The following is a 15,007-nucleotide window of genomic DNA, read 5'->3' as shown; positions in this document are numbered from 1 at the left end:
ACGGGTTAAACAGGCAGAGTAGTCAGAGAGGCAGAGTTCAGCAATATTAAGGCAATCCAGCAATTCAAGGGTTAAAGCACCTAGGAGCACACACCGTAACACCTATACTTGGTCGTTGAATGTAAGTTATGCAAGTACTTACATAGGTGCCGATTCACACCAAGGAGCTCAAAGGATCCGGCTTCAGAAGAGAAGAGACGTGTGGTGATGAAGTCATTGCTGCATGCTCACAGCAACCGCCGCGTCCCTTGAAACAGCCAGAGCAGCAACCGCCGCATCCCTGGCAACAGTCAGGATGGCAGAAGGGAGTGGAGTGACAGAGAGTGTATGAAGCAGATTATGTACAGGAAATGCAAAAGAATTTGAAAAACGCACATAAAGTCAGAGAAATGTTCTGATATTGTAACCATTCATTAGCAATATTAAATAAACCTATTATAATGTATTGTCAATGGTTTCATCAGCAGGTTTATAAATGAGAACAATAAGGCAATGAAGTTGTATAATTTGCTTAGCTTCTGTTTGTGTAGCCTAGATTAGATGTAAGCAGATTAAATAAAAGTAACATTGAAGAATGTATCATCTGATGAGATTCTGTTACATAAAGGTTTACATATATATGTTATAGCTCAGTCATGCTTATGTTAATTACAAAATGATATTGTGTGTTAGTTTATAACATAACATCTCTCCATAACATGAGCGGGTTTCCTTATAAAGATGTCCCAATAGTTAAAATACAACCACTGATTTTACATATATATTTATAAACTAAAATAGTTAGTTCTTATCTATATAAAATATATTTCTCCAAAGTTGAAAAGAGCTAATTTAGAGCAACGGTTTGTTTGCTACTTTAAGAGTCGCAACATGCAAATTAAATAAACCACATATGTGGTGTTGTAGTAAGTGACTCTTGCAGATTATGAAATACTTTGTGCCCTAAATCGTATCATAACATTTGTTAAATATCAATATTATCGTCAGATACTAGCATCAGGAAATATAGATAAGTGCAAAAGTAACACGCATCAAGCAGATTCGGTTTGAGACCACAATGCTAGACTGCAAAAGAAGCCTCTTCTATAGCAGAGGCTAATATTAACATTAACTGGCTCATTTCTAAGCAACACTGAGCTGAGCTAAGAAAGTCTCTTCTATAGCGGAGACTGCAATTAATGTTGTACTAACTCTGACATTTTAACTCAATGATTATTGTTGTATACTGAGTAAGCGTCTAAAAAGGATGAGGTTCTATGACCTTGTGAGAGTGCCCCTGACGCGCGTTTCACATAACGCTTCTTCGGAGGGGTACGCGCTGGCCGACCTGAGCAGGTAATACCCGTATATTGAACCTGCCCCTATACGGGGATTGGATCATTGCAGGCTCATTCTAGGTTAATGATTTGTTAGGATCACTGATGCAGGTCTCTATCTAAACCAATCAGAGGAGGTTGCAACTAACATTATTGTTTACTAAGCAGAGGTCTGAGGACTGCTTTTTCTTACATTGCAGGAAGCAGGCTTGCATTTGTGAACCTGCACCTCAAGTGCTCTGAAGCAACTAATGCTTCTTAGTACATGGAACTCATTGTATGTAAAAATGTATGTGTGTGTGTGTGTGTATATATATATATATAAACCATCTGTGGTCTGAGTCTTCAAAATTGACTTAATTTAGAGTTAAAAGCTTTACAAACTAATATACACATTTTGCACTAAGGGAGGGTTAAAGGTTCATGTTTATCATTCATTTGCCCAACTGGTTCATGTTTATCATTTATTTGCCCAAACCAGTCTTTAACTGTTTTATATATCAGCAAACCTATTTCAATTAAATATTATTATTTATTTATTTTTGGTACATTTAGACTCTCAAATTATTAACAATTAGCAATAAACACAAAATGTCAATCCAACATTGACCACTATCCAATAAGAATACAGAGGACTTGTTGATATGACTTACTTTAAAAATCCTGTAGAGACTATTTACTAAATTGAAATAAGTCATCTAACAAAATTGTTGTTTCATATAATTAAAAAGGTGTGTTTAATTTCACTTTAAAATTAAAAATATGAATATGGTTTACATTAATTATAAAGTCTTATATAAAATTAGAGGACTCATATTTCATAACATCACAAGCCTTTTAATATCCCAAACTAAATGATATTATCATGTTCCTATCATTTGGAAAAAAATATGAAGAGCATAGTATGTTATAAAATAAATTGTGTTTTTGCACAAGCAGAGGCAGTGAACCTCATTACATTAATGAATTAATCTTTCCAAGAAATACAATGACATTATGAGGTTATCTAAAATCACCTTGCTTCTAGCTATCTAGGAGTCTCCTATTAATAATGTTTTAAAGTATAGCCTCTGAAGATAAAAAGAGAATCAAACACACAAATCATGTAATGAGATTTTTACTAAACTGCTAATTCTAGATAATTCCTTGTTTATCCTCCTCATGCAAATCACATTGTAATAATAATGAATATAAAGTAGATATAAAAACTATTAGTATGAAATCTGCTCTAAGTAGAGTAAAGAATATAATAATTAGGAAGAAGAATGATTAAGGACTTTGATTCTATTTTAATCACTGTTTCTCCTTTTATGACACATTGCACCAATAACTCCTTTTGTTTGCAAACCACTATATATATATATATATATATATATATATATATATATATATATATATATATATATATATATATATATATATATATATATACACACCTGTGTTTTTATGACATTTTGACATAAACAATTATATTTACTTTTATACATTATGGTTAAAGAGGTAGATAAAATCTCCAAATTAATTTCTCTTTCATGTGTTAGAAGTTTGGCATGCTACTGTTTGCATACCAAGCAGATAGAAGCTGTGAATCATGATGGATTGTCTCTTGAGAACTTGCAGTAGATATTTGTATTGCATAAGTAAATGTTAGCATTGCCTTGTTTATCTGAACTAACAGTTTGCAAATATTATAGCCTCAGAGAAAAAAAAAAAATATGCTAGCTGTCATGCTGTTTAAAAAATGATTGCCCAAGGCTGACCTGTCATATAGATCATGTTCTCACAGTCAGTTGCATCTATACATGTGATCAGATTAAAATATTTACTTGGGAAGCATATATCAACTTTCAATATTATTGTCTGGTGAGCAATATTATAAATATATATTTATATGCTTTTTTCATCATAGTTGCACCAATGGGAAGATTGCCTCTAGCTGTCAGTTATGTGATGGGTACTGCTATAATGGTGGCACTTGTCAGCTTGACCCAGAAACAAACATCCCTGTTTGTGTGTAAGTATTACTATATTTATGCAAAAAAAGTAACGTCTGTGTCTGTGTGTATATGTGACATTGTGTATTCTGTCTGCCAGTGTATATTATATAAATGCATGTGTGTTTTTATTTATACGGTATATACAGTGTATATATATATATATATATATATATATATATATATATATATATATATACACACGCAAACATACCTGTCTTGGTGTATTATGCCTTTTGACAAATAAGCATGTCTCTATAAATGTATAGAATACAAGGGGGCCGATTTACCAAGCCATCAATCGGCCCCAATGCAGCTGTTTCCGCGCAAGCCTTCAGGCTCGCCGGAAACAGCAGTTAAGAAGCAGCGGTCTTAAGACCACTGCTTCTTAACAGGTCCTCTGAGGCGGCGAACAACAATCAGCCCGATTGAATACGAGCAGGTTAATTGACACCCCCTGCTAGCGGCTGTTTGGCCACGAATCTGCAATGGGCAGCATTGCACAAGCAGTTCATGCTGTAGGCATTCAGCGATGTTGGGCAAACATGATCCGCTCAGCGGATTTATTAAATCGGCCCCAAGAACTTTACTCCTGACAAGCCCTACTATGGTGACAAGCATATTTCATAACATTTATTAATCTGTAGGAGGGACATTAAAACCTAAATGTAACCTCCCACAAAAAATAATTTACTGAATTAATGAAAATACAGTGATGGATTTATTTGTGTGTCTTGCTGTAATGCCTGACCTGGCTATATACTGCACAGCAATTGTACAAACAAACTCCTTCACGGCTAGCCAAAAACAGGGAAGATCAGGAAAACATACTCACAAAGGTTTTAAAGAGTTATATTACTCATTTGCAAAAATGCACATTGATTTAAAAATGATATTTTGCAATTCGGTGTTTAATTGTTATACACATGTAGCCCTGAAAAACGGTTTAGTCAAATTTTTTAGAATGAATATTTTTGGGAAATAAGTTTACCTGAATATTCATTGGCTGCACTATTTGGTATTCATTTCATTTAAACAAAACGAATACTGAATATTCTTAGAACATTTACATTTGTTTTTATTAAACAAATGTAAATGTTCCAAAGCTACAGGTGAAAAAAGGTTTACCTGTAGATTAATTCTTACCTTTAGCATGCTGGAGAGCCATGCTAACCTGGTCCTCTTCTTCACAGAGGCCCGGCTGACGAATTTTGTGAGCATTTTATTTTCTACAAATTCCGGGGTGCATTTGTTTGGACACTGGTTTTGGGAAAACAAAATAAATATTCTTTTTTTTCACAAATTTGCATAAAGGGAAAATTAAATTATTGCACTCCAGAGTAGTGTTTTAAAGTTCCAGTCATCAGGTCACACGTCAGGATACCAGAGCTAGAGCACAGGTGAAATAATCAGTTGATCAGTAACTATGGTTAACAACCTGCTCACATCGAAGGAAATCCTGAAATGATGATCTGCTAGTGTGCCTTGGGGACTGGACTTGAGACACACTAAATAAAGTGATTTGATTGTTTATGCTTGTAAAGGTCCAAAATGTCTAATAGCGTATTTCACTTCATACTTTGTTTGAAGACACAGCATCTTGAGTTTTGTATAACAAATTTGAAAAAGACTGCTAGTGGTAATATACATCTAAACTAGACAGTAAGGCTTTTCTAGGCACATCAATAAAGCTAATGAGGAAACAAGAGCTCCACTAATTATGATCATCATGTATGCACTCAAATTGCGAGAAGAAGAGATCCCTCAATGAAATAAAATATCACAGATCCCCATTCCTATTCTTCAGAATTCCATTCAAAATCATAATTTGCAAGCTCAAGGGATTTTTTGTGTGTGCTTATTTTACTAAATCATTCCAAACTCATAGAAGAACCATTTTCAAGGTAGTTTTCCAGAGGTTTATACAGCTCTTTATGGAGGCAAAATATAGTCAACAAAATCCACAATTAAACATGACAGATAATTAAATCAATATTGATGCCAACTATACAAGATATTTAATACACTTTTTTCCAATTAACCATTAATATCAATTCATGCCATTTTGCAGCTAACACTTTCATACCATATTTAGTCAACTTGGGCAATTCTGTTACTTATAGTTTTTAACAGCCAGGCATTGAAATCATTTATAACAGTCCGATCATTCTATTTAGTCTATGAAGAAATGTTATCATTTATATGAACAATTTTTCATTTTGTACATATATTAACCCCTTGCGCCTTTTTGATGTAGATACTACTATTTTTTTAATATGTTAAAACCTTTTCAACTTTTTAACGCAGTTACTATGTCACACAGTACTTTGGCCAGGGTACTGTGCTGATGCAGTACATATGTTCAGCACAGAGGGGTCAAGAAGGCATCTGGTAAAGGAGCACTGATCAAGATTAACAATCAATACAGACATTGGCATTGTGTCACTGTCTGTAATGATCTTGTAGTGATGTCAGTGGGAAGTGTGGAAGAGAAGGAAGGAGGCAGATGGGTGGCCTATCATTGAAAGGGGGTGACAGGGGCGGGTTCCTACACTATGCCTAATGGTTAGGCAGTATAGATGGAGGGATGGATCACTACACTTAAGAAAAATATCATTGCTTAGAAGTGGAGTTGGGTCCCTATACTACAGAAAAAAAGCTAAATGTTTGGAGTCGGAGGTTGGTAGGACAAGGGGGGTCCCTACACTACAGAAAACAATAATTTAAATAAATAATAAAAAACAATTAGTTTGGCTGCCAGTAACAAATATGGTGGGGGCAGTATGAGGGGGGAGTGTTGGAGAGCTGTTTAAGGGGATCAGAGATGTTTGAGGGTGAGGAGGAATCTCTACACTACAAAAACAAACAAACAAACAAAAAAAACTCATACCGACTGCCAGTACTTTAAATGGTAGTTGGTGACTTGTGGGGAGAGCTTGTTGGGAGGGATAAGGTAGGGATCAGGGAGGTGGGAAGTGTCAGTTGTGGGGGGGGGGTAATCCTTACACTACAGAAAACATTACCTTTAACAGCTTACTGATTAACCCCTTTTCTGCCAGGAATTTCAGAAGTGTTGTGTGCAGCTGCAATTAGAAACCTACTAATCACCAAAAACCAATATCAAAGAAATGCATGTCTGCTATTTCTAAACAAAGTGAATCCCAGAAAAGCTTTTACAGACATCTGCAGTAGTTGTGTGTAAATAATTTCAGTTTGAAATACATTTTTTTATTTTGAAATATAACAAAATGGGTCTTGATCATACCTTAGATTCTCTATGTAAATATATATATAGTTTTGGGGTACAATTTGAGAATTTGGGCCATTTTGCTATATTAAATGAGAGTCACACCATTGCACCATTTAATACATAGCTGCAGCTAAAGACTTTAAAATGATCAAAAATAATAAAAAAAACTATTTGCATGTTTCATCTTAACTGAATCAGAGGATACCAATGATCACATTTTGAGATTTTTGTCCCCTACAGTTAGAAAGCACAGTTTTTGTGTAATTTACTTTTTTTGGTATCTTTACAATAATTTCTTAATTCTATGAATCAAAACATAGATGAAACTGTCATCCACTGAAAGCTCTTTTGAGGGTGAAATAAAAAAAAACAAAGGTTCTATTAATGTTTAAATTAAGTGATAACAAAAATGCTAAACATTATATGGTACTTTGGGCATTTTTTTCTCTGAAATTCACTTTAGCGAAGGGGTTAAACCGTGCCTAGTAACACACACACTGATCATGATGCAAAATACTGTAATATTTGAATGGTTGTAAAAAAAACACATGAAATGGTAGTTAAAAATTCAAATTAGATTCAGCTAACAATGGAACAAGTTACAATCTTTTAGAAAAACTTTTGAAATTATTAATCTCCAAAAAACACCCAAAGTCTTAAATGGTGTATTTTGTATAAAAATCAGTAGATGATTAAATGTTTCTAAAAAAATTGTGATTGACGCAAATATTGTAAAAAGGCTTCTGGAAAGGGGTTTCTGATAACTTGAAATGCCACTGTCAAAATGTCCCCCATATGAGGAAATTTCATCATGCCAAATTAATTAAAAAACCTTTTATATGGATTATCAAGGGGTTCTTCTAATGCATTGGAATGGCTTGAAATTCGAAAATCATGTGAAAAACATGTAAGGCACTTCTCACCTGAATTCTGATGGATTGGAATGGATTGTTATATATATATATATATATATATATATATATATATATATATATATATATATATATATATATATATACACACAGTATATACACACTGAAAAAAATGCACTGTTTTAGTATTAACAACTTTTCCAGCATTTGTCCTGAAATAAATATTTAGGGTATAAAATAGAATTCAGAGTTATGAAACCGTTATTACTATATTATAAGTACATCCCTTGAGATTGATGTCAGTGCGAACCTCAATTGTAGACAATTGATTTACGTCTAGTTTATTCATATTTTAGTTCTGTCCACTTTTAAAACAACTCAAAATCTTATTTAACATTACTTCAAATAAAATTTACAGATATCCATGTCTAGATAAACATTTAATTTTACTCCCTGCGGTTGTCCATAACATGCAACTTGGGGTCAGAAACAAATATGTTAAAGAAGTCTTCATTTCTATTTAAATTGTATTTAATATTACAGTTATTGAAACAAAAATATATGTTTATTGATAATATCCTTTATTTGTTGGCATGTAAACTAATTTAATCAAAGTAGGAAAAAGAAAACTCTGCAATCTGCATTACTTTGGCTGAGATTTTCTATAATATGGTATGTTAGATAGTGTGTGTATTACACTTAAGGGGTAGAGAAGATTAACTGTGAAGAAGGAGACAAGAAATAAAATGTCAATAGATTAATTGCATTATGTCCTAAGTCTTAAAAAAAGTGTAAAAGGTGAGGGAATGTTAAGCAAGTTACAACTGCACTTATCCAATTAAATTTATAACAGGTTGACCACTAGATCCATTTTCATTTATGCTAGAAAGGATTAGTTTAATAGTCCAAATTATCTGCAAGGATAATAAACGCAAGGACTTTCCAATAAGTTTTAGAGAAAAATATGGAATTTAATTTAATTTATTTATTATTTAACATTCAAGTTTAGTCTGAGGTAAATAAGATCCAAAATTTGAATTTGCTTTTGCAATAAGAAATAGATAGATAAAATCTACCCACATAAAATTATAGAAACTAAACATTTTTTGAAAATAAAAATGGTTAAATAATAAATATATTAATTGGTTTCATGTTTTATCCATAAAAAATACATTAACAAATTTGAATTTTATTGTGTTTTATTTTTTGTATGCAATACATTTAAACATGTTGGAAAAGGGTAGATTATTCATTGCAGTTGTATTTTACTGAAATTCTACAGATGCTCATTGGGGTTTAAAAGTCAGCGCTGTGACCAGAAAGTGAACCCTTGTGATTACTACTGTCAGAATGAGGGAATTTGCACTATAACTGCGTTTAATGAGCCAAAATGCAAGTAGGTTAATCCTCCCACTTAATGCTGAACATTGTGTGATGCCATTTTTGCTCATCATTCATTACACTTTTGTTTTAAACCATTTCCAGCCATAACAATTATGATTTGTCTTTAACCACATTTTTTTTTTTTATTAAGAGGGATTTTTGCAGTTTCCAAAATTAAGCAGCTAGAAATTTAAATTAATTAGAAAGTATTTTTTTTAAAAAATAATATATATATATATATATAATTAATAATCTTTTATTGAGGTTATGCACAATGATAACAAAAGAAAAAAGAACATACGTTAAATGTCACATGACATAAATTACATAATTTTTTACGAGTTACATTACAATGGTAAAGCTCTTGAAACCTCCATTTTATAGTTTTAAAAGCTTCTATGGATGACTAATGGGCTGGCCAGCACAGTTAGTCGTATAAACAACCCCAGAGGGTCTAATGACACATAATAAATTTGAAATTAAATGGTAAGAGTAATAGTTGTATATAACAAATTGAACAATAGAAATACCATATATCTATATGAAATCTGAAAGAGTTTATCAGCGGGTAAACACCGCTTGGTATTTTAGAATATCAACTGTTGTGGGTGTGTATATGCACACACATATACACACCCACATATCTGTACACATGTATATACGTATATACAAATAGACATCCAAAGAGTACTACCCCTAGAGGTTGGTGTTTCGTATATCTAATGTATATCTGGGTTGTGAACAGTGGGTAGTTATACCTATAGTGCTTAAGTATATATCAAAGGGATATATTGCTAAGGGGAGAAAAACAACTTTAGTGTACAACATATAGGTTATAAGGAGAAGAATCTGCATCTGTTGGCACACGTATGTAAGTGAAAAAACAATATAATTCAAACAATCATATCTTTGTGTCTGAAAAGCAATGGGGACTTACATCTTAGCTCACTATCCTAACTAACAATATTAACTTAATGCAGGGATTAATGGTCACAACATAAGGGGATATTTGTTGAGCTCTAATAAACATAATAATAAGATCCCCCAGTTCTCAGACTATCAGTCTTCATTTGAAAATCAGTTCAAGTGGAAAATATAGAGTTAGGGAAATCCTTCAAATTAATAATTGTAATGAAGGCTCAATATTCAAGTAATAAAATATACATATATATGTATGTATGTGAGGAGGGCCCAGATAAGCCTAGACCAATAAAGGAGAAATATATTAAATGATCTTTTGTTAGGCAATATCAGATCAGTGAGTGACCTCTGGGTGGGAACATGCATGTGAAATACAAGTGTATAAAGTGCAAAAGGGCTTTACACAAAACCTGCGTCCATTGTAATGCACTTGTTGTGAACACCCCACAAAGAAACCCCAGGTCAGTTTCACCTCTTCAAATCCTGGAAGTGCAGGTCCTTCACTGTGACAGGAGGCTTCTCCGTTATGTGCAGTGACAGATATCTTCTTCCAGGAGTTTAGCGTGTAGCGTCACAAAGGGACTTGTCTCAAACATCAAACATACTGCAGTAACGGAGTTCTAGCCTCCAGACACCAAAGCGTGGACGTGTTCCGGGTGTGTGCTATGCCAGCCAATTTGCTGCGACCTTCTCCAATCAGTATAGTTGCGGTAAGGCAAAACTTGGCCACTGAGGCAGCTTGCACCCCAAGTGTAGAAAAAGAGTCCTTCCAGTAAATAGTGCACTTAGATGTAGGAGATCAAAGACAAATCAAACAGACTTTCCAGGCAGGCTGTCATGGGCTCCCACTATTCACCGATGATCAGATGGCAAGGGTGGATAATGCTCTATGCTGAAAACGGAAGCATAAAGAAACAAAGAGAACAATATCCTTTTAAGTAATACTTAACATTTATTGTATCCAGATAGGATTAAATTTAAAAAGTCCAAATCCATACCACTTTAAAAACAAATATCAAAAACAGCTGTGTGAAGGAGCAGATGGGTTTCAGCTAAAGAGCCGTTGTCATAGCTTGTCCTAGCAGTAAAAACCACACTACTTATACCCTAACAAACACAGTCATAGGTTAAGAACAAAGATTACACAGCTGAATGATCTTATCAATTAAGCCTTAAGGAACAACAGACTAGAATATAAGGTGATTAACTTACTTAGTAAGGAGTATACAAGTCTTATTCATATAATAAAACAGTCCAATTCTCTATACAAGTACCAGATAATAGATAAATAAATCACGGGACTGTGTAAACTGTGCATATTAATGAAATGCAAGGCCAAAAAATAGGATACAATTTGACGCATATTGAGATGTTAAAACATATGTACATTCAAATACTTATTAAGTGCTCTTGTCTGCGGTCTTTTTTGGTAAACTAATGGTGTAAATTCAGAGACCATAGCGTCCCAGGAGACCTCAGAGAAACATTAGTAAAAAAAAAATATTATTATTATATATATATACCTATAAGGGATATGTATATATCTAAAAAAAATCTTTCCTTTATAATTTAAAAATGCTTAATGATAAAGAAAAAAACATCATGAGGTTCCAGGATCGATACCCCTATGTTTTTTTCTTTATCATTAAGGGTTTTTGAATTAAAAAGGAAATATTTTTTTAGATTTTTCTCGCTGAACACATGGGTAAGCCAATGACAATCAGAATATATATGCAGCCACCAATCAGCAGCTAGCACCTAGGTTCTTTGCTGCTCCTGAGCTTACCTAGATAACAAGAGAAGGAAGCAAATTAAATAATAGAAGTAAATTGGAAAGTTTTTAAAAATTGTATGCTCTGTCTAAACCATGAATGTCTAATTATGACTTCACTGTTCCTTTATTATTTCACATGTTCCAATGTTCTTTGCATACAGAAATGTTTATTTTTATTATAAATATATATACATATATTTATATATGAAACTATAACTGTATATATATTCATAGAATATATATTTAAAAATAAAAAGAATATTTTTTTCCATGTGAAGAACACTGGAATTTAAAATATGTTTAATGTGCTTTGGGTTGGTCGCTGTTAGTCTAATGCACATAAAGGATTAGTTATCTTAAGGCACGTTATGTAAATATTAAATATAAAATATTGAAAAATATATGATTAATTATTACTAATTACAGTTACTGTAATATATATATATATATATATATATATACACATTTGCATACAAAGAGAGAAGCGCTCCACCAGGAACGAACAACAGCTCAGTGGCTTGTTCTATGGCGATTTACCACCCGGAGGCAGCTTCTTTTAGACCAGTGTGCTTTTCACAGAAGAAAACTTTCCTGAAGTATATCAGTCTGATCCTGCCAAGTAAGGTCAGTCCAGCCCCGAAATACCAGGCAATTCTCCTCTGAACAAGGAACATGACAACCCCAGACGATCGTTTCGGCCTCCTATGGGCCTCGTCAGTGAGGTGCAGCCACATATATATGTATTCTATTGATTTATAGAAAGTTTTAGTACATCTATAATATTTACATTCATTAATAATTTTTAATATTTTATATTTAATAAATACATAAAGTACCTTAATATAACTATAGGCTTAGTGCACATTAAGAATTTGCGTATAACTGTTGGATTGTGTGCTCATAAGCCCAACAGGAGCACATTCATTCTTCATGTGTGCTATATTAAGGTTATATTTAAAAAAAAAAAATATATATATATATATATATATATATATATATATGTGTGTGTATATATATATATATATATATATATATATATATATATATATATATATATATATATATATATATAGGAATATAAATATATGATAATGTTAATATAAAGTATATATCTATAATTATATATGTATATGAATATATACAGATATATATATATATATATATATATATATATATACATATATATATATATATATATATATATATATATATAACATGGAAGGGGACTGCACTCTTAGACTGTACTGGGTACACATCAACTGACCCTGCAACATGCTCAGCCCTGGGTGCAAGGCCCATAGGGAAAATTACAAAATAAAATAATACAACACACAGAGAAAGTCCAGCACTGGCGTACAAGCTCTTAGCTAAGATTAAAAGCAAAACTGGGAAAGTTAGTTACCGCATCTGGCCAAATAGGACAAGCCCAGGTATCATGTCAAGGTCTCTTCCAAAACCTGGGTCCCTAATACAGCCATAAAAATGCAAGCTCTTAATCAAAGAAACTGGGAACAAGTCAGGGTTCACAGACTTATGTAATCACCCTAGACATATACAAAACACGGAAGGGGGCTGCACTCTCAGACTGGACTGGGTACACATCCAATGACCCTGCAACATGCTCAGCCTTGGGTGCTATAGCACTCTCAGGAAGCTGTGCTGTCCACAGAGTCACAGTCAGTTAACCCCAGACGAGTCTGGGTGCAAGGCCCATAGAGAAAATTACAAAATAGAATAATACAACACACAGAGAAAGTCCAACACTCACTTACAAGCTCTCAACTAAGATTAAAAGTAAAATTGGAAGCCCAATACATAAGGAAATCAATTGAAAATTAGCATTTATATCTCATAACCACCACTGGGAATGTAATTTCTAGTGCTGATTATGCTGGCCTATGCTTAAGTATAAATACTTTCAGTATAGGTAGAAATATCACAGGTGAAATCAGCTATTTAAAATGCTGAAATAATGGTAAATGAGCTAATTGTAAATAATTTAATAAACTCCAGCAGTAAAAATGGATAATTGGGAACAAAGTATGGGGAGAAAAACATAGGGTACACTGTCCCATTAAATTGTAGTCAATAACTTCTATGTTATCCTAATAGTGCTTAATATATAGGCTGTTCAGCAGCCTATCTATGCACATATAACAAAATTATTTAGGGATATTGAAGCTATGGAAAACATTGGTATTAGACACATAATGAGTGACAAATTTCACTTATTGGTATTCATTTTACAATTCACATGAAACCCATCAGACTCATCCAAGTGGATCTAATTAGCTTTACAGAAAAAATGCAAGCTGTTTAATAAAAGAAAAAATATACCTCTCACAACATATTTAAAAGAAAACATATTTTCAGTATGTCAATTCTTTTTAAATTAAATCTTCAGAATATTTTCTGAAGAATGAGAGTAAGAGTTATTGCAGAGTTATATCACATAAAAAGTGCATGATTATTTTAACTTGTTCCCCTTTGTAGTCATTTACAAAACAAGTTCACCTTTGTAGTCATTTACAAAACAAGCTTGTTTAGAAACTTTAATATATAATCTTATAGATTACAAATGTTCATTGCCCTTTTTATTTTTGCTTTACTGGGCAGCAGAAATTCCTTGATTGTATTTTTATTTAGTTGGAGATTACCCACCTTTTCCCATCTCTGTATATTTCTTAGGATGTAATCACGTGAAAGGTATTTTGATAGAAGAAGGTGCTGGTCTATGAAGGGGAGATCCTCCATAAATAGGATCTTTTCTGATTGACACCATAGATTTCAAACAGGGTTTAAGGCCTCTTGATGACTCTATGAAAGAATCCACAATAGTGCAGTATGCCAAGCCCAGAGTGAATATTAAATAAAAATTCTCACAGGGAATAGTTTTCAAACTGCATTAGGTTTATTATAAACTTAGAAGGAGATCACAGTTCCATTGTTTAAAACATGTAAAGCAATGCAATTTATTTAGCTCATTCTAAGCCATAAAAATAAATTTTTATCTTAATCTCTACATATATTGCAATGTATAGGTACCCCATGATCATCATGTACCTTTTCAATTTTATTTAGATGTGCTAAGATTTTAGTTTTTGCCCCAAATACTGAACATTTCAGCCACATTGTGGCAAGTATATGACATTTTTTGTTTTACAACCGAGGAAACTTTCGATTTACAATTCTTTACCTGTGACTGTAGAAACAAAGGATTTATGTACCTTTTTCTTATAGTCACTGCCTTTGCATTTGCTACATGTGTAAAACCCATTGAAGTTCATTTGGATAGGGTTTTAGGGTGCCATGCCTTTTAATTAAAGGGGCATGAAATTTTAAGCAACTTTCTAATTTACTCCTATTATCAAAATGTCTTTATTCTCTTGGTATCTTTATATGAAATGCAAGAATCTAAGTTTAGATGCCGGCCCATTTTTGCTGAACAACCTGAGTTGTCCTTGCTGATTGGTGGATAAATTCATCCACCAATAAAA

The 15,007-nt window shown here is 32.9% G+C and overlaps 1 protein-coding gene across 1 annotated transcript in view; it reads left to right on the top strand.

Moving 5' to 3' along the window:
- Positions 1-15,007, top strand: part of LRP1B (LDL receptor related protein 1B) — a 2,715,774-nt gene that overhangs the window by 2,622,921 nt on the left and 77,846 nt on the right. The window contains exon 87 of the mRNA XM_053698264.1: positions 3,226-3,330. Within this exon, the coding sequence (XP_053554239.1) occupies positions 3,226-3,330 (105 nt within the window). The remainder of the gene's footprint in view (positions 1-3,225; positions 3,331-15,007) is intronic.

This window comes from Bombina bombina, chromosome 1, assembly GCF_027579735.1.
Source record: "Bombina bombina isolate aBomBom1 chromosome 1, aBomBom1.pri, whole genome shotgun sequence".
NCBI classification, from domain to species: domain Eukaryota; kingdom Metazoa; phylum Chordata; class Amphibia; order Anura; family Bombinatoridae; genus Bombina; species Bombina bombina.
The sequence above is the reverse complement of the archived record's forward strand: the minus strand, read 5'-3'. Positions and strand labels throughout refer to the sequence as shown.